Genomic DNA, 20,779 nt, shown 5'->3' with positions numbered 1-20,779 from the left:
TTTATGAGCATTTGAGACTCCCATACATTCAGCTCCTGACCTTGATGCCAGTGAATTCCTCCTACCCCTGACTTCTGACTGTTGGCCCACGGACTTTAACCTGCTTACAGAAACAAAGCCCCTACACATGGGGCCTGTTTCCCCAGGAGGACACACTAATGCCCTGTCGTCTTCTTATCTAGTCCCAGCTTGTCCTAGCTGAAAGGACTCAGACTAGCCTGTAGCCCCAATGGACTCCAGCTGTCTATAATTTCCTTAATTACCTGTTTAGGTCTTGGCTATTTCCGGTTGCTGGGCTGACTCTGAGATTGGACTGGTACCTCAGTAGCCAGCAGAGCTAGGAGACTTAGGTGTCCTTCCTTCCAACAGGGAGTTTTCTGGCTGTAAAGAGCTGGAGGACTAGAACCTGCTGCCTCCTGTGCAGGAGGTTTTCACAGAGGCTAGCTATGGTGGCTTTGTGTCTCCTTGCCTCTCTAGATACTACAGGGTGTCCCAACTGTCTGTGCTTTAGGGCAGGAGGGAAGTGGGGGCCAGCATGTGCAGGATGCATGCGGGGGTGGGGCACAGGGCTGGCTTGGCTCCTGCTGCAATGCAGCTTTCTGCCCGCACAGCTCGCTGTAATTGGATAATTAGTGTCATTATGCTTCCTGCCTATCAGCTTCTCCAGCTCCTGCTCCTGCTCCCCAGCTCTCTCCTTTTTCAGCTTCTGCCTTCTATGGCAGAAAACAAATGACTGTCCCCTTTCTCCATGGAGAGTCATGACCCCAGTAACCATACTGCATGGCCCTTGACAGAGAGGAGTTTTCAAGTTCCCTTTGTGACCCAGAGCCGTTTCGCACTATAAGAACCACTTGTGTGGGCATGTTGACTCATCCCACAAAAAGCATTCTAGGGACCCCAGAGCAATGTGGGATCCACGCAGGCCTAGGGATGGCCCCTAAAATGGGAAATATCCTAAGAGGCACATGAGCCTCCTGGTCAATGTTCTGACCCAGTGGAGCCTGGTCCTGCTCTTTGAACTCTGGGGCCTGGCTGATGTCAGCTTCAGAATGGACAGAGATGGAAGGTTTTGGAAAGACACAGGAGGCAGAACTGACAAACTGAATAAAGTCCTTGCTCTGACCTGCTTTTCTTTCCCTGGCCTTCAGAGAAATGGATCAAGCACCTTGAAGACCTGCACTGAGTGTATACTAACTCATCAATAAAAGACAAAGTCTTGTTTCCAGGGAGGCTGAGTGACTCTGCAGCCAGTGCTTGAGCTGTACAAGGACACAGCCTACCCAGTCACTTTATTAACTCTTTGAATTGGTTCTAATCAGGTGTCCATTGCTTTCTTGGATGTGATAGGCAGTCACTTAGCAGAGGAGCCATACAGAATCCTCTGAAGGCAAGTTCACATCTGCTTCTACTCCTTGATGGCGAAATGACCTTGAGTGAGTGCCTCAATCTCTATACCTTAGATTCCTATACTCCAAAGTAGGCATCCTCATCCCTTGACATAGAGCCTCTTTGTGCAGAGCAATCATAATCATTCCCACAATGCCTGCTGCACAATACTCAGCACGGTCCCTTGGCTTGGCTTGCATGTGACAGGACTGACCTTGCATCTCTTTCTTATAGTCCCGTCTCCTCCCTTCTGCTTTAACTAGAACATTTATGACAGTGTCGAATAATACAGATAGATGAGAGGGAGCCAGGCTACAGGTGGTCACATACAGGGAACCCATAAGAGTATGAGATTTAGAAGGCCCTGGAAAGTTTCAGAAGCCTCCTAACTCCCCATAACCATGCCTAAATTGGGTACATAGTGAAGGGGGATGCTTGAGTTTTTCCCTCTGCATCTCCAGTTTCTTCAGCTTATGGGGCTGTCCTCTTTAGTGGAACCAGGAATAATAACATCTCTGTCAGCAAAGAAGTTCATTTCTGGCTCAGGTAGAAGTCTAGTTGCACAACCTGTGGCTGCTGTGATGACTTCTTTATATATAGGTATCTGGGCTCCTATATGATACATGTAGATCCATATGCAAAATGACACAAGAAAGCCATTACCACCTGATCCTCACACCAGCATTTCAGCCAGGAGGTTAAAGAAGAACAGGGGAGAACATGTCACTTCTCTTTCACGATTCAACTTGAACCTTGAAGTTGTTCCTCTCACTTCTATTTATATCCAATTGGCCAGAGTGTGGTCACATGGTTATATGTAGCTACAAGGGAGTCAAAAAATACAGTCATTGACTAAACAATAAGACATCTAGCTAGCAAAATATCATATAGTCTCTTCCAGAACATTCTAAGGGTCCATTAGTACTTCCCAAAGCCATTTTGGCAGTAGGGGTTGAACTCAGGGCATCATAATGGCTAAACTGTGTCCCCAGGCCTACTTTTACTTTTTTTATTTTGAGACAGAGTCCCACTAACTTACCCAGTCTTGTCTTGAATTCATTCTACATCCCAGTCAGGTCTTGAACTCTCAATTCTCCTATCACAGCCTACTAAGCACTTGGAATTACAGGCTTTAACCAACCACCAGGCCCTGCTTCCAAAGTCACATTCTGTGTATAGAATTCACTCATCTTGAGGCCAGGCTTTCCCTCAAGTGATTATACCATCCCTTCTGAGGATGGACTGGGCTTGCTTCTCCCAGGGAAGCTCTGCCAGTAGCTACAAGAGAGGGAGTACATGCCTGCTCCAACCATTCCCAAGTAAGAAAGCAATTTAGGCATCATAATGGTAGATCACTTGCTTAGAATGCTTGGACCAGAGGGTCTACCCCTAGCACCACAAGACATAAACAAAAGTGGTCCAAGTAGGTAGGCAATAATGGTAACAGCAGATAGCACATAGCAGGGATGGTGCACACAGGCTGTGGGATGTGTGTAGGGCACATGGGAAGGGATTACTTAGGCTGCCATTTCCCTGACAGGGGTCTCCCTAAATGCTCATTTCCACATGAGCAGAATGGACTGCTGTTTTCACTTGTCTGAGGAGTGAGATAATATGACTTGGGACACCACAAAAGACCACTCAAGCTCCCTATATACCACCTTGGACACAAATAAGAAAACACAAAACAGGACATTAGAGCCATTAGAGCCTGAAGCATGTACCACATCCTCGTTGCTGTACCACCATCAGCACCATCAATCTCCAGAACTTGCTCATTGTCCCAAGCTGCATCTCAGCCCCACTACACCAGCTCCCTATCCTCCTCTCCAGCCCTCAGCACCCATCATCCTACTGCCTGTCTCTATATAGCTAGTGACTCTCAGGACCTCCAAGAAGTGAAGCCAGACAGGCTCTGTCCTTTTATGTCAACCACATCATAGAATGTGTGGAAATCCCCTTACCTTTTAAAGACTGATTTTCCATTATAGGCAAATGGAGGGACACCCAATCTGTTTGTCCAGTCGTCCATCTATGGACATTGGGCTGCTTCCACCTTTTTGGCTACAGTGAATAATGTTTTGTGAGCGTGGCTATACAAGTCTCTGTGGGTCTTGGCTTTCTACTCTTACAAGATGAAGAGCTGCTGTAATATGATGCTGAATTTTTTTTTTCAGAAACTGCCACGACATGTTGCATTGTGGCTGCAATATCTATCATTCTTTCCTGAGGCCTATTCTGACTGGAGATCTTGGAGCCCCACCAGAACCTATAAAAGCAGGCAAATATGTGGCCACAAACTTGGCTGAGCATAGGATGCCCTTGAAGGGTGTTTGATTGGGTGGAGGTCTCAAACCCCCTTTGGGCTGGACAGATTGCCAGGTGGGGAGGGTCATGCAGGGCTTGCCTGGGCTGCCCTACGTAAGACTAAAGTGATTGGCTATCAATTAGATGTTGAACCACCCACAAACAAGGGTAGAATTAGGCATTGTCTAGATCTGTACCATCCCCATGATTCTGAGTGTAGGTTTTTCTGGGATCCATACTCCTTAATTGGAGCCTCTTTTGGGACTTCTTTTCCTATGTGCATCTGGTTTTCCTCAGGATGAGAAGGATCCCTATGGCCTTGTTGACAGCCCCCAGCCAATTCTCCAGGTGGATTTGGTAGACTTGCCTACAAGGGCAGGACTTCAGTCAGGTGGATGCACAAGCAAGGAGGGGTACCATGGTGTCGGTTGATCCTCTTCTGTTGTTATTGGTTTTGCTCAAAGCTGTTCTAGGCTTAGAGCTATTCTGTGGTGGCAGCAGCAATAGCAGAGTGTGCACAGATTGTACCAGGAACAGGGGGGAGGGCAAGGGTAGAATGGTATTGGAGGCGGGGTCTGTCCCTTTAAATCTGTTTTCTCAGTTTTATTTCCTTCTCTTTTCCCATCCTCCTCCCTCGACCAGCAAAAGTGGTGGGGCTGTGAGGGCCCAAGAGCTGCAGTGACAGTGTCTCTGAAATATTAATGAGGCTTTTCTCTGCCTGGCTCCTTCCCTACCCCTTTCTGGCTGCATGCTGGCCTTGTCCTTGGGTGGTCACCAAGGTGTATCAAGCAGAAGGGTGGGGCAGAAGTGGACAAGAAGGCAAGGGCCCTGTGGTGAAAAGGAAGATGTGAGAAATCAAGGGTTAAAGCACCATCCTCAGCCTCCCAAGCCAAGCCTGTATCTGCCCCCATCATGTAAGACCCGGGAGTGGACAGCCAGCTGCCCTGCAAGATTCCCTCCTCCCAGACTTTCTCCCCACCTGCTCCCTAGCTGGGCCCCAGGCCCCACCCAGTGTACAAGTGTGGCTGGGATATCTGACTATAAGGCAGGAGCTATGCCTCTGCTCCTATTCCTGGACCTTCTCTCTCCACTACATGGGGCAGACTGCTGTTTTCTAGGTGTCTGGAGATAGAAAGATGCCGGAGCCTATTAATTCAAGGACTGCTCTCCCCCCACCTCCCAGTGAGTCACACTGCTGAGCCCTAGTCATATCTGGAAGGAGAGGCCTAATTTGGTGAGTCCATAGGGAGATACTAGTGGGTGGTGAAGGGGCCCAGGTTTCTGCCTCCTGACCATCTAGATAGACTCTTGCCTTAGGTCCTAAACTTGGTTCTAGCACCAGAGCCATTGGCAAGCCCAGGAGTCATGAACTGGATTTTATTTTCAGGGAAACTGTTCTTGTCACTCAGAGCCCAGAAACTAGGAAGTAACTTGGGACTGGGACTTCCTGGCCTGCAGCTGGTGCTGGTGTCCAGTGATATCTACCATAGGAACAGTGGCAGTATTTGGTGGCCATATGTCCCATCACTGGTATGAGACATATGTTCACACAGTCTTGCTAGTGCTAGGTGAGGGCAACCCTGGACTGTTTCCAGTCCATATATTGAATTTTAATGCATTTTTAAAGTTCTGACATGGGGAATAGCAGTGGACTTTGCTTTTTATTGCTTGACTATTCTTAACATGAGGCTGGGCAGCCCTACAGAGCAAGTAGAACAAAGGGTTCTACCTGAGCCTGTTGGAGAAGCTACTCAAGGGTAACAATGGGGTGTGTTAATGTGAGCAGCTAGGACTCACCTCTGACCATCAAACAAAAGCTTAATGCCTAAGGTCTCTGGTCCCATCTGAGCCCCAATTCCCCCTGTGAAACAAGTATTGTGCACAGTGAGCTGCAGTAAGGGTTGGTGGGTTTTATTATAGGTATTGTTATCCCATGGGCATTGACAACTCAAAGTTTAGTGTCAAGAGTGGGGTCACAAGAGGAAGCCGAGAAGCAGAGAATTCTTCCCTCAGGAACTGCTGCCCAAGAGCTGCCTAGGCTCAAGGGAAGCAAATATATGAAACCCAAGGAACTGGCAGAGAACCCATTCAAGGTGGAGAGAGAGAAGGAGGGGGAAAGAGAGGAGAAGAGGAAGAGGGAGAGAGAGAGAGAGAGAGAGAGAGAGAGAGAGAGAGAGAGAGGAGAGAAGAGCTAGGAAGGAAGAAACTTGGTCAAGCTTGGTCAAATCTGGTCAAGCAGATTTGAGTCAGTAGAAGAGTAGGTGCTCCATTTGGGCCTCAAGGGATTAAAATGTCCAGGTCTCACTGGATGGAAGAGTCCAGAAGGCATTTTGGGTGATGAGTCTGGACTTGTACTATCTTCTTCAAAACCCTACTATCTCCTAGGGTAGCAACCTGTTGACAGTGAGGGTGAGCTGAGCCAGAGAATCCAATGCAAGTTTCTGCTCTCTCTCTCTCTCTCTCTCTCTCTCTCTCTCTCTCTCTCTCTCTCTCTCTCCTCTCTATGATATTGGCCAATTTGTGCTAGACTGAAGCAAATGCCAGAAGGTCCAAGTGCCCCTCTGTGGAGGTTCTCAATTCAATTAAGCCAATTAAGGTCTGAAAGATGAAAGAGCACAGAAATGGTACCTTCTCTGCCCTTTTGATGCCTACAGGCCGTTCTCGGCAGCCAGCCCAGGCCGGAAAGTCTGTCAGGCCTGCAGAACTGATAGGCCTAGTCACTTCTGTTCTTGGCCATTTCAGTGATGGCTGCTGTCCTTATTAAAACTGGGGGAGGCCATCATCCAGGTTTACAGACAACCCAGGGATGAGGAGAACATATGCCTTCTGCTCTCTCCAGCAGCCAAGAGTCACTCAAAGGGACCTCCTCTCAACTGATGTCTTCTATCTGTCCTGTGGCCTGTTAAGTGAATGAAGATGAGGAAAGTTTGAGTAGCCACCAGTACTGGCTTCATGCTGTGCAGGATAATGCTACCCACCTTACAGAACTCCAAGATTTTCTCTCTATGAACCAGGCCCCATTCACTAATATCTCCAGCCCTATGGCCATCTGGGATAGATTACTCAGTGCATTTTGGCAACTCAGTGGTGAACAATGTGTCTCAAAGAATTAAGGATGCAGGTAAACGTACTTCCTGTTCATGGCTATGGCCAGCCCTGGGAAGTAGGAATGGACTATGGGATCTTGGGCTCAGCAGCAATTAATTATGGCTGGAAAACTAACTGGTAAATATATTCTAGAGAATGTTCCACAGGAGCATTAGAACTAATAGAAGCATTTTGGATATCAATCAACAGGTGGTGACAAGAGAGAAGGATGTGCTGTTGAAGCTCAGACATGGTCTCTGGTAGAGCCAGTGTGGGGCGTGGGGAACAGGCCAAAGTCAGAGGAGGGGCTGGAGATTGAATAGGTGTGTGGCAGATCCAATCACAGATTATGGGAAGACTTTCCTGGAGTGATAGTGCCTAAGCCAGGGAAAGGAGGTTTCAGGGCAGTGTGGCAACCAGTTGCTAGCCTTTAGGGAGATCTCTGTTGGTAAACAGTGTCATGTTTGCCTTGGGAGGGGGATGGAGAAAAGGGAGCTAGCCATGACTGCCAGTCAGGGTGTTGGGGAATACTGAGATGGGGAGGACAGCTTGACCCCAGGACAGTCACAAGGAACAGGGGTTCTGTGAGCTCCAGCTGTATCCCTCTGGATACAAGGAGGTAACATGGATTGACCTCATCAGAAATAATGGACTTACCTCCCTACCCAGGGTCTATGAGGCATTGAAGGTCTAGCCATCTTCAGCAATGACAGCAATCCAAAGTCAGGAGCACCTCTACATTGCAAGTCAGAAACCGGGAGGAGGAGGTGCATGTCAGAAATGTTCCAGTTACATTAGGGAAGTCCTGGCCTCCTCCAGGACTTCTGGCCCTGGGTGACTGTAGCAGTGGCCTGCAGGTATCTGCTTTGAAAAACATGTACCCATCTCAGAGCCCAATAGGCTGTTCACTTCACATTCCAAGCCTAAGAGCTCCCCCATCTCCAGGTGGTCAGAACAGCTGAAAAGATTAATGGGCTTCCAAGGAGTAAAATCCTTCATCTGGCTTCCCTTTCCTGAAGAGTCCCTGTGGAGTCTTTAGGGAACTCAGCTGGGAACATGCAGGTCCTCAGATGGAGCCCCGGGCCTTCAAGCTCAAGGCGAATAGGCCCTTACCTGACACAAGTACTGGTTACCCCTCCACAAGAGCTGAAAGTGCCCCCTCTCACATTTTCACCTGGGTACATATAGCCCTGTGGATCTGACCTTTCCTTGCAGCCTTGCCTAAGAAGCTGACTCATAGGGGGCTGTACTGGCTGAAGCCAGTGCCTACACAGACAAACCAGACCTATTCATCTTCTCCAGCAGCTAACACGTTGGGAGTGGCAGAAGTAGAGGACAGGTGCACTCAACTGCTTATGCACTGGAATATCAGGGAGCCACTCAGCTGAGGTCAGAGAGGTGAAGGTGGTCAGGATACCATCCTAAGCCAAGGTCACCTGGGGTAGGGGTTGAGGGAGGCAGATATCACTTGAAAGCTAACATAGCTACCTTGAAGGAGCAGTCTCAATTTCTTCTGGCTCTGTCATTTCCCTTAACCAAGCCTCAACTTCTTGTGCTGACAAGAGAGTGATATTTATCACCCTCTCGTAGGTGGTTGGCATGGCACATTCACAGAGCGCCAGGAGAAGGAACACACTCTACCCAGCTTCCCATGGGTCCACTGCTTGCCCCTGGCATCTCGGAGCCAGTGCTTCTGGCTGCTGCTGCTCAGCCAAGCAAAAGGGCCGCAGTCTCTGCCCCTCCCCCAGCCTTGCTTAGCTGCTTTTCCTCCTTTCAGTCTTTTCTTTCCCTTGTCCTTCCTAGAGGCCTTCCCTGAAACTCCAGGGCTTTGGGCCTCTGAAGCGAACCTTACTTCTTACAGCTCAGCCACACAGAGAAAATCAACTAGTTTAATCTTGTGGACCTCTAACACAAAAGGTCAGTGCTTGCCATGTAGTAGATGCTCAGTAAATATTTGTTAGATGACCAACTGGGAGACTTGGTGAGAGAAAGGTACATAGGATTGGGAAAAATATGGGGAAGTCATCTTGTATTTGCCATTTTCTTCCCACATCTTCTAGAAATGAAGGCTGCTCCATGTAGGAACTAATGAAACTGTTAACACTCGGGCACCCAAATTGTGAAATGGTAACCACTTGGGATGGGCACTCTAAGTCTCCCCTTTCCCACCCACCACCCTTGTCAATGGGCACACACACTTCTTCTTGAGAGTTGAAGCTCCATGTTTGGAGCACGAGCGGGAATGTTTTTATTGCTCCCTAAAGCATCTGCTCTTCCTCTAGGTGTGATACTCTCAATTCATGGCAACCCATAGGGCTCAGCGGAACTAACCTGGAGAGCAAAGGTCATGGAGTTAAGCGTCTCTATTTTAGCTGCATAAAGGCTTTTTGGTCTTTCTTCTGGGCTCCAGGTTATTTTTTTTCACCACTGGTGATTCTACATCAGAAACCTAGATGGATTTCTGAGTTCTGATTTTGAGAGGATTGTTCTGAACCAGTTTTCCCCCAAAGGTGAGAGGCCTAGTCTGGCCAAGCATATTGTTTACTGATAAAGTCCAAAGCCTTGTGCTCTGTGGCTAGTTCTAGGGGAACATGGCCTTGAGGGAGGAGGAGGACAGGTCCAATGGGGTCTAATGGCTCCATTCAGACCCCATGAAGGCCAAAGATGCAACTCCAGGGGATAGCAGTTTCCTAGGTAAGGTAAGGTGCACTGATGAAGAAGATAAATATAATAGCTTCGGGAAGCCCTAAAAAAGGGACGATTGTATGACCTGGTAGTGCTCTGGATGTTTTCAGAAAGGAAGACCTTAGCTCCTTTGTCATCTGGATGTGGTAGTAGTGTGTCAGCAGTGTCACTAGTGACCTGTGATTGCTTTGGGCTTTCTCCTGTGTGCCCTATTCTGGTCCCCCTCCACTTTCATTTCCCTTGTCCCTACCCTCCTTTCCCTGTCCATTCCTCTTTACCTCCTTCCCTACCGCCCCCCTTTTTTCTACTATCTGCTTACCACTGGGCTTCCTCCTCTCCTCCTCCTACCCCCAGACACTCTGAGGGCCACAGAAAAACCCTTTACACTCAGCCTTGACAAGGAACCCATCTGGCTCTCTCCGTAGCTCAGTCTATCCTCTGGAACCTTGAACAGCCCAGACCTGAGCCACTGAGGGCTGCTGGGTATTTAGAGCAGAGCAGTGGGCACTGAGCAAGTCTTATTCAGGCAAGAATGGGAAGATGGGAGGGTCAACAAGAAGCTGATGATGGGCACTGATCTCTTGTGCATATAAAGCAAGAGCAGCTACTCTTGACGCCAAATGTATTGCCTTCTTTCCAAATGGGTTTTCAAGTGGATTAAAGAGGCAGTGAGAGCTAGCTGGTGCTTCCCCACCTAAACAAACCCTAGAGCTCTGGATAGTCATAATAGGCAAGACTTGGGGGGGGTCTATCTAGTGAGGCCTGGGAGATTTATTTGGCACTCATGAGTGATAAAGCACACTGAATAAAGATTTGCAGCAGAATCCCAGACCCCTGGTCCTTCATTTTTGTCTGAACCAGTCTCTTGGCATCTTCTTTCCTCCTCTCCAGGTGTTCACACTTAGCCTCTTTTCCACCACCACCTTGCCTCAGCACTGGGATCTTAGGTGGACACCTGTCCCTAGCTGCAATTGAGTTGAAGCAGCACCTGTGAGAAGGCTGACAGACAGGATGGGCGACATGGCAAACAGTTCCATTGAGTTCCACCCCAAGCCCCAGCAGCAGCGGGAAGTGCCCCATGTGGGTGGCTTTGGATGCACACTGGCAGAACTACGAAGCCTCATGGAGCTCCGAGGTGCTGAGGCACTGCAGAAGATTCAAGAAGCCTATGGGGATGTCAGCGGGCTGTGCAGGAGGCTGAAGACCTCACCTACTGAGGGTAAGCCACTAGGTTGGACAGGGAAAGGGGTAGCCTAGGAACATGGGGTCTTTCTTCCCCCTGGGGCATACTCAGGGCTCTGTGATACTGCTGCTGCTATGGTTGCCTTGAATGGCTCTGTGAAAGTAAGGCCCAGTTGACCCTTGGAGGACACAGAAACTGGGACCCTGATTATTACCCTCTGCTCAGTCACTTTCTCTTGCCTGGAAGGTACTTTGTGCAAGGGCAGATTATCACCCACTGGGCAATTAATTTCTTGAGCCCTCATCCACACCTCTGTGATCAGTCATTTTCCACCCTACAAGAGGAAAAGAGGAGGGGGGCAGATTAGGGCCACTAAAGGTGGAGGATCCAAATGGAAACCCTCAACTTCTTCTTTCCAAGAAACAAAGCAGTGCCAACTGTCTCCTAGTGAAGGAAGAGGAAACCATCACCTCTGTCTATATATTTGTGCTTAAACTTGGGCTTAGTTAAGAGGAACCAGGAAAAAAGGGGGGATTCAATGTGGAGCCCTCTGGGACTCAAGTCGAAGGGGTCCTTCTCCATGCAAGGAAGGGGTGGCCTAAGGATTGCTTAGAGACATTTGAGTCTTGTGGGAAAGGCAGACCCAAACTAGGGCCCACTAGTCACATGGTACCATTAGCAGTAGTGGTGATTGGGATTGGGGTGATGGCCCAGTAGGTGAAGTGCTTGCTCTGCAAACATGAAGTCATGAGTTTGAGTTTTCAGCTCCCATGTAAAAAGCAGAGCATGGAGTGTGTTCCTGTAGTCATGGCACTGAGGAGACAGAGATAAGAAAATCTGTGGGGCTTGTGTATCAACCAGCCTAGCAAATCAGTGAACTCTAGTTTCAGTGAAAGACTCTGTCACAATTTGGTAGAGAGGAAGACACTAGACGTTTACCTTTAGTCATTAGCATATATGAGCACATACACTCATGCGTGTGCGCACGCGCGCACGCACACACACACACACACACACAAACATAAGTGACAGCAATAACAGGCTGTCCCAGAGAGATATGAGCCTGAGTCAGTGCAGGTCTCACACTAGTGAGCCTCTGGATGAAACATGGTGAGAGTACTCTAGAATATCCAGAGTGGAGGATCTGCCATCTTGGGTCCTTAACTCCCTGGTGCTGGAGTTTTCCGTGGTGAGACTAGGGTCCTCAAAGAGCTAACTCTAGCCTCAGATTTCAGGAACTGGAATCCTTTCAAGCCCATCTGACACCAGCTTGGCAGGGTTACTGGACCTAACCCATCCTGGTGCCAGGTTTGCTTCTCAGCCAATGCTGATTGATTTTATCAGCTGCACATTTAGTTGTGGCACTTTGGTGCACTCAGTCCTGCAAGTCCTGGCTGCCACCACCTGTATTCCTCCTGTTCCCTGGATCCCCTGTCCTACCCAACCCAGAGCCTCTAGGGTGGGCACACACCAGATGCTCTTACTCTAGTCTTGCCCCGAGTGGATTGAAGAAAGCATCATCTGTCCATAGGCAGTAGTGCATGGGCCCAAGGGAGCATTAGAGATAGGGGAAGGCAAGCCCATGGGCCAGGTTAAGAACTCAAGGTTTGATGGTCTCCCTGGGCCATCTGAGTTTTCCTGAACTAAGCTGTGGGACTGCTACACCCATGGACAACCTACTCAGCCTGCCTAGCACACATGCCCTCAAACGCACGCATGCACGCACGCACACACTCACCAGCCTGAAGCAGCATTCTGTCAGGGCAGATGGCTGGGCTCCATGCCAAAGGATCTCTTTCCTTCCTTCTCCTTGCCCCCCCCCCCGAGGACTTAGGGCCTCTGAGAAGGCTGGGGTAGAGGGCTATTTAGATGCAAGGGCTCTGGCCTCTCCCAGATCAAAGGAAACAGATGGGCTTCAGCTGGCAGCTCTTCCCTCTGCCTGTCAGGCCTTGTTAAATATTTAAAATGTCAAGGCCCCTGGGAACCTGCCCGATTCTGCCACAGAGCTACAGTGCTCATCTGGTGCCTCTAAATGGGGTGGGTATAGAGAAGAGCAGGTGCCCAGGTGGGTGGTTCAGCCCCGAACAAGCCTCTGAGACCCTAAGTCCCTATGGCAGCTTAAGGACCAGCCCTTTCCCCCAGGCTCCTTGGGCCCAGCTGTGTGAGGCAAGGAGCAGGTGACTCTCACTCCTTCATTTCCTTGGCTCAGCAAACCTTGAGCAGGCAGGCTCCTCAGCAGGCCTTCTTAGAGGGAGGGCTTAACTGTACTCCAGGCCCCATGCCAATCCCCTGGAGCCCAGAAGGGGCTTGACAGAAGACAAGGGAGCCATGTTGGTAGAGGGGACTTTGGCAGTTATTGCACTAATCCACTAATCTCTTAGCCTCTGTAGCAATTCAGAGGATTCCAGAACCCATGCTGAAGAAGGGCCTACCTGCTGCTCAAGAACCTTGGGGTAGGCTGGTAAGGGGGCTCAGTGCCATGCCCCTGTCTTGTCTGTTCTCCACAGGCAGTCCAAAGAAGGAGGGAGCAGATTAGCTGAGAGCCAACACAATGTGGTCCTAATCCAATTCTGATGGCATCTGGCCTCTGCTCTAGGCAAGCAGCCCATGTGTGTCCGTGCCAAACATCCACCCTCTGTCCCCATATCTTGGACCTGCTAGGTGGGCATGTGCTTGGAACAAGAAGGGCCACAGCTAGCTGCTTTCTCTACTACACACGAAGCATGGCAGTGTGGCACCTGTTAGGACCCCCAATCCCAGAGAAAGGTTCGTACTTCAGGGTCAATCTGAAGGCAGCTGCCAGTGTCAGGCAAAGGAGACAGTGAGGCATTACTGCAGCGGTAAGGCCGATCCAAGGCCAAGGGCAAGGCAGAGGAGGGGAAGGGAGTGAGTTCCCGGGGAAAAGAGCCTAAGGGCCTTATTGGCCTTGGGGACAATCTGGGCATGTGAAGTAGGATAGTCAGGAAGCAGAGTCACATGGTGCCATGGGAATCATGGGCTTTCTAGAAGTTAGAATGGGTCACTTCCCCTCTCTGGGGGCTCCAGGCCAAGGGCAGTGTAAACCCCAAGTGTCTAGGAGCTCAGAGTTCTGGTACATCCCTTGTAATGTTGCACCTCTCATAGCTCCTTTAGTTGAAGGAGAAAAGGCTTAATCTGGAGGAAAGGTTGCCCCACCCCCAGCTTGATCCTTGTCCCCACCACTGCTACCACAGAGACTGAAGCCTCCAAGACATCCTACTGGGGAAGCTGCGGGACTTCAGAAAGAGGCCTTTGGCCCCAGCAGAAATCTGAGCTGCCAGCCCAGGCCAGGCTCAATGAGGCCAGGGAGAGAAAGGCAGGAACAGCTGCAGCCCTCTGGGTGGGAAGGACACTGTGTGGCTAGATGGTGTGAACGTGCCAAGGCTGTGCTGGTTGTGACTTTTGCTCTTCTCAGTTCTTCCACTTCATTCAAGCTCCACCCTGATCCTCTGCAGAAGGCCCACTGCCAGCACTTCCTTATTGGTGATTGGTGTGGGACTGAGTCTTATAAGCCTTACTGAACTCAGCCTGCTGTGCATGCCCCATGGATTGGGTGACCCTTTATCTCACCACTCAGCTCCTTCAGCAGGTGGTCGAAGCCATGCCAGTGACTACTGATGGGAATTTCAAGCTGCCATCCATTAGGTGTCAGTATGGAGCTGGTCCCTTAGGGGCATAGCACTGGAGTCCTGGGTGAACTTAAGGGACTGGATCAGCCTGTAGGAGTGTAGTATCATCTCACTTGCCTGAGATCTATGTAGAGGTTACCTCCAGGGCCCTGAAGCCTAGAGTGAAGGTCCTCTCTGCTTTTGGACCCTGCATTGACTGAAGTGACTCATGTTAAGACTGAGAGGGCCTGCACTGGAACCTCCTTTTCCTCTCCCCTCCTTGTTCTCAGTATTGACAGTCTCCTTAGCCTCAGCCATCCCCATTTCTCATGCTCAGGGATGACAAGTGACAGAATTGGATGAGAAGGGGTCATTGTGAGACCAAAGGAAACCATGAGGCTCCTGAGGAGGTTGGCCACTGAATTTTGCAGAGCATCTCTAGATGTAAGTTCATGTGGCCTCCAGATGAGAGCTCATGTTTGGCCCCAGGGCCAAGCTCTGAGAAGGTGTAAAGTATAGGGAATTCGTGTGCCTAGGCACTTCCTAGGCACTGTGGACACCTGACCTTGGCTTATCCTCTCCTCAACCCTGGCACAATAGCTCAGCTTCTGTGAAACCCTGTTGTCCTTTCCTGGTGCTGGTCCTTTCGATCTCCAGCAGTGTCCCCCTCACCATCCACACTGTGGAACAGCCTCCATGCACAACATAGTGGATTGGTTTCTCAGACCATAGCTTGGTATGCAATGCCACAGACTTCTGATTTTGCTTCTTATGGCTGGCTGGCTCCATACTTCCATCTCAATGAACTTCGAGAGTCTTCCTCATCTCCTCACAAGATAATCTCCTGTGTAGGTCACTGGACCAAAGAACTTTCTCTCACACTCATTCTTTTTGCTCCTTCCATGAGAAACTTCTAGAAAGTAGGCCTCCATCAACCTCCAGAAGACTTTGCTCTATCTTTTTCAACAAACTATGCTTCTGGACACTCCCATGTCCCTGATCCCTGGTTCCCCTGTGCTTTGCTCCTTTTGCAAGTTAGGCTATGTGGCCCTGACTGTCTTTGAACCAAGTAGACCAATGGCATCAAGTAGGGTGGCCAAGGTCCAGGGGCTGCTTCACTTTTGAGGTGCCAGTGTAGCAAATGCTCAGTCCCATCTTGCAGGCCTGTGTGGGGCCTAGTGGCCAGCACTCTGCAAGAGACATAGACTCTAAGTGTTAGCATAAAACTTGGCTAATATTACCTGGATCCCCTTGATTGATGATATCTCCACAAATCCACTGAAGCCGCCTAGGTATTGGTTCACCTACTTTCCACCCCAACCCAGGAAGCCTCTAGCTGCTGTCTTAGCTATCCTTGGCCATGTAGTACCCTCGTAGGTCCTTGCTGTTCTTTCCCTTGTTGGGTGTTATCACGTCTCTGCCAGCATCTCTCCCAGAAAGCTTAGACATGGAAGCGACAGCAGACATAGAAGGTACATGGCCTGGGTTAGTGTTTCAGTAATTGAGACATCCACAGACACAGGGCCTCCCTCCCTAGGCCTGTTGTTTTATAAGTGCATCAGAAAATTGATAACACCTTTCCTAGGCTACCATCCCTTTCTCAGGCTAGGTACTCCCTGTGAGGGCTGTACTTGGTCCCCATGCTTGGTCCTGGGGCTTATAGTACCAGGCCTGTACCACTGTGCCTACTCTAAGTATCCACTCCAGAATTCTAGAGGCACAGGCTTTGGTCAGAAAGCCACAAAGGCCACTCTCGCAGCAGCAGCAACAGCAGCAGCAGTTTAATCGGGGATGCTTAATGGCATCAAGGGCTAGCTGGTATCATCTTCTTCTGTGCTTCTGCCACTTTTCTGGGGCACTACGTAGGCCTGGCAGACAACACCAATGACTTGGAGAAACGCAGGCAGATCTATGGGCAGAACTTCATCCCCCCAAAGCAGCCTAAGACCTTCCTGCAACTGGTGTGGGAAGCCCTGCAGGACGTGACTCTCATCATCCTGGAGGTTGCTGCTATCGTCTCCCTGGGCCTCTCCTTCTATGCACCTCCTGGAGAGGAAAGTGAAGGTAAGGGGTAAAGATTCTGGGCTGGGAAGAGGTCCTAGCTCTTGGTTCCCATGACTTAATCTCTCCTTCCTTTCTGTTCTCCTTCGTCTTTGGACACAGCCTGTGGGAATGTGTCTGGTGGGGCAGAGGATGAAGGAGAGGCTGAAGCTGGCTGGATTGAGGGGGCTGCCATCCTACTCTCTGTCATCTGTGTGGTACTGGTCACAGCCTTCAATGACTGGAGCAAGGAAAAGCAGTTCCGAGGTCTTCAGAGCCGTATTGAACAGGAGCAGAAGTTTACTGTCATACGAAATGGGCAGCTCCTCCAGGTCCCTGTGGCAGCCCTGGTGGTAGGGGACATTGCCCAGGTCAAATACGGTACGTGTGTCCATCTTCATCTGCTCTGCCAAGAAAGCATCTGAATAGCATTTCTGGGAAGGTTGAGCCAGTGAAACCCCTTTCAAGCTCAGACTGTCTCTCCAGTGGTCTGTGTGTTTTCACCCTGAGATTGACACATAGGGGCTGTAAGGAGGGGCAGAAAAGGAGTTTGAGACACAACAGTGACCACACTGACCTCATAGCCTCTGAGGAGGTCTTCTCCCACTACTCCACAATACAACCATTGTCCCTGCTCAACGAGAGCTGGACAACGTGGTTACATGTGGATGATCCCCCTCAAAGGAGGAGGCTGAAAGAAGAGAGCTCCCCAGATCTTTGCCAGATGACAGGACCTCCCCTGGGAAAGGTGGGAAATAGCAAAGGTGGGGAGGTCCCATGAACCCATAGCCTCTGATTCTGGCCTGGGATGGTATATAGGAGATCTTCTGCCTGCCGATGGTGTGCTCATCCAAGGCAATGACCTCAAGATTGATGAGAGCTCCCTGACCGGCGAGTCGGACCATGTTCGAAAATCAGCAGACAAAGATCCTATGCTGCTCTCAGGTGAGAGACACCTGCCTAACTAGCCAAGTGTAAGGTCACTTTGAAAGCCATTTGGCCCAGCATCCCCAGCTAAGTCATCCTGCCGGACTTGTCTTAGCTAGGGTCTCCCTGAGTAGCCCTTTGGTTGGGAAGTCTGAGAATGCTACCCATTGCCATGCCAGAGCAGGTTACTGAAGGCCTGGTGGTGTGGCTTCAGCCATGGGGCAAAGACATGGGCCTTCCCTGCTCAAGGGAGTCCTTGGTATCATAAATAGGACATTCCAAAGGGAGAGCATTCTGAAGTCAATATTGTGCTCCTTCCACATCCAGACTAGAAATGACCCAGTGAGTGCTTTGTTCCTTTTCTAGAAGGTTCTCATTCAACCCACTTTTATCTTAATGGGAAATGGACAGAAAAGCTTAGATGGAGGGGCCAATAGTCACACTGACTTCTGTAAGACCCATACCTGCCTCAGGAAAACCCTCAAGAGCCAGCTTATGGCTGCTGAGTATGTCCTACCAGGCTGTACAAATCTTTATCTTAGTTCCTCTGTGTTTCTGTGCCAGGAACTCATGTCATGGAAGGTTCTGGAAGAATGGTGGTAACAGCTGTTGGTGTGAACTCCCAGACAGGCATCATCTTTACATTGCTTGGGGCAGGTGGAGAGGAGGAGGAGAAGAAAGACAAGAAAGGTAAGGCAGCCATGACTTCCAATGTACAGCAATGATGATGCAGTTTCTTCTATGTTCCTGTTCTTGCTTCTTCATCTGCATGCTGGTTCTTCTGGTTATTCTTAGGGATCCTTCTGGTATTTTTCCATAGCAGCCAGCAGGCCAATGACCCCTGTGTAGGGGCAGCTTTCCTTAGATGTCTATTCCCTGATGGCTTTGGTACATCTGTCCCTGGGGTGGAGTGTGGTCACAGAAATGTAACCTCTTACCTCACTTTGAAAGATGCTGCTGGAAGCTGGGTATGGTGGCACACACCTTTAATCCCAACACTCAGGAGGCAGAGGCAGGTGGATCTCTGTGAGTCTGAAGCCAGCCTGGTCTATATAGTGAGTTCCAGGACAGCTGGAGCTATACAAAGAAACCCTGTCTCAAAAGAAAGAAAGAAAGAAAGAAAGAAAGAAAGAAAGAAAGAAAGAAAGAAAGAAAGAAAGAGAGAGAGAAAGAGAAAGAAAGAGAAAGAGAAAGAAAGAAAGAAAGAAAGAAAGAAAGAAAGAAAGAAAGAAAGAAAGAAAGAAAGAAAGAAAGAAAGGAAGGAAGGAAGGAAGGAAGGAAGGAAGGAAGGAAGGAAGGAAGGAAGGAAGGAAGGAAGGAAGGAAGGAAGAGAAACAAAGATGCTGCTGAGGTCTTCATGCCCACTCTCAAGGTGCTCAGCTCTCACACAAAAGATCTTGGAGGAGGAGGGTGTCATAAAATCCAAAATGGAAGTCTCCTGAATAAAAAGGAATAGGTCTCAAAATGATAACCAGGACCAGAGGGTGCTGGGTGATGTTGGGAAAGTAGGCTCTCCAGAAAGTGGTAGTCCTGCCCTGGGGACAGTAATGGATAGAAACAGAATTTTAGAGTCTACCTTTCTGATGACCCCAGGCTCCCTAGCACAAAGCTACTATACTGCCTTCTTCCAGCCATGGTACTTAAAGCCATGGAGTTACAGAGCTTCCCTATACCAGGCTCTGGTCTTCTGTGACTCAGGCATATACCATAGTTCTGATAAGCAATCTATCTTCAGTTTTTTCCCACAGCCCAAGGTGACCAGGGAGCAGACATCTCCAGATGCATGCATGCCCATCTTAGGAGACCTGGAGCCAGAACAATTGGTCTTAGACTACACAGGGACAGACCAGCATGAGGAAGGACAAGTTAGTACTAGCCTTAGGTCACCTCTTAAATCCCCCTGTCCCAAGGGGCAGAGAGACATGAGCTGGCAGGGCTGCTATCATCAAAAAGCTTCCATTATCCTTATCCTTGTTTCCTGGCAGCCTGGTTCTGTGCCTCCCTATATGGACACTTCCCTGCTTTTGGTAGGTAGGCCAGGTTTTCTTCCACTTGCACCAAGCCCCCTATCTACACTGAGCTCCTCCCAATGTTATCTCACAGCATACATACATACATGTGTGTGTTATTTTATTTATTTACACTCCAAATGTTATCCCCTTCCCAGTTTCCCCTCTGCAACCCCCCTATCCCATCCCTCATCCCCCCCTGCTTCTATGAGGGAGCTTCCCCACCCACCCACTCCTACCTCACTGCCCTAGCATTCTCCTACACTGGGCAACTTTAATGTGTGCTCCAGGAATGAACAGACAAGCTCAGCTGAGCTTAGTTTGAGTCCCCAAGATAGATGATCTTGCTTGGTACCCTCTTGGTTCCGCTTGATTGACAGAGAGCCCCTCACATATAAGATCCTCTAGGAAATGCACTTCCTCCCCTTGAAGCCAAGGGTCTCTCCCTTGAACTGCCATAACCTGCACTTTCCTGGCATCACCTGTATTACCTTTCCAATCTCCTGAGCTCCTGCTCTGTCCCTTAAATATTCTTCACAGCTTGGTCCTAGGCCCTTCCCTCCTCCTTGAACTTGATTTTTCCTCATCTAGATACTCCCACAGGCTATTTGCACTTCTATAACACTCCTAAGTTGTAAGACCTAGGGAGTTAGAGTGGACCAGCTTCCTGGAGGAGTACGCTGAGGGCCTCTTCTACCATCTCACTTATTCCTGTGGTTCTGTCAACTCATTGGTTATGCTCTGAAGTTGCTCCCTGTCAGTCTGCCACCCTTATTCTCTATTCCTGCCTCTTAAAATGATTCCTACTCTTTTCTTCCAGAGCCCCTCCCTCACCTTGCATGTTCTGCTTTATTCCAAGCTACCTCTATTAGGAATGCTCCCAAACCTCTCTTCCTCCATCCTCTGGAGCTCATGCTCTCCCCCCCCCCCCGCAGGTTGGCGTTATAGTCAACCTTCTCTTAGATGTCTACAGATATAGAACTTACTCATTGTGTCCTGCTGTCATTTCATTGTCCTTCTGTATCCATGAGTATCTCTCTCTCTTCTACTCCTAGAAGTTTGTCTCCTTCATGAAACTGGAAAGATGCTCTGTGGTTAGGAGCACTTTGCTTCCCAGCACCTCATTGGGCTGTAACTACCTGCAATTGCAGATCCAGAGGCCTCAATGTCCATTGGCATGGACAGGCAGACACACACACACACACACACACACACACACACACACACACATATATATATATATATATATATATATATATATACATATACATATATATATGACATGAACACAGAGAGAGAGAGAGAGAGAGAGAGAAATATAAGAACTCTCCCTCACCTCTAAACTACTCCAAACATGCACAGAGGGTCCAATATATGCCATACTTCTGGTTGCAAGTGTCTCTTTCATTCTTGGGACCCCAGACCCAATGTGTCCCATTGTCTAGAAGCTATCTGACACCAAGTCTGTCCTTTGAGTCTCTAATGACATGAGCTACTGGATTGGAATTGATCCTATGTTGGCAGATTCC

At 49.3% G+C, this 20,779-nt stretch overlaps 1 protein-coding gene across 7 annotated transcripts in view; it reads left to right on the top strand.

The window, feature by feature from the left end:
- Atp2b3 (ATPase plasma membrane Ca2+ transporting 3) overlaps positions 1-20,779 on the top strand; it is a 67,463-nt gene that overhangs the window by 9,434 nt on the left and 37,250 nt on the right. For all 7 annotated transcript variants that reach the window (XM_029473503.1, XM_021152982.3, XM_085838155.1 and 4 more), the window contains exons 2-6: positions 10,357-10,684; positions 16,141-16,338; positions 16,438-16,695; positions 17,134-17,259; positions 17,806-17,931. In XM_029473503.1, coding sequence (XP_029329363.1) covers positions 10,477-10,684; positions 16,141-16,338; positions 16,438-16,695; positions 17,134-17,259; positions 17,806-17,931 — 916 coding nt within the window. In that variant the 5' untranslated portion in view covers positions 10,357-10,476. The remainder of the gene's footprint in view (positions 1-10,356; positions 10,685-16,140; positions 16,339-16,437; positions 16,696-17,133; positions 17,260-17,805; positions 17,932-20,779) is intronic.

The sequence above is a fragment of the Mus caroli genome, unplaced genomic scaffold (genome assembly GCF_978045245.1).
Source record: "Mus caroli unplaced genomic scaffold, Mus_caroli_1 scaffold_5, whole genome shotgun sequence".
Classification (NCBI taxonomy): Eukaryota; Metazoa; Chordata; class Mammalia; order Rodentia; family Muridae; genus Mus; species Mus caroli.
The sequence above is the reverse complement of the archived record's forward strand: the minus strand, read 5'-3'. Positions and strand labels throughout refer to the sequence as shown.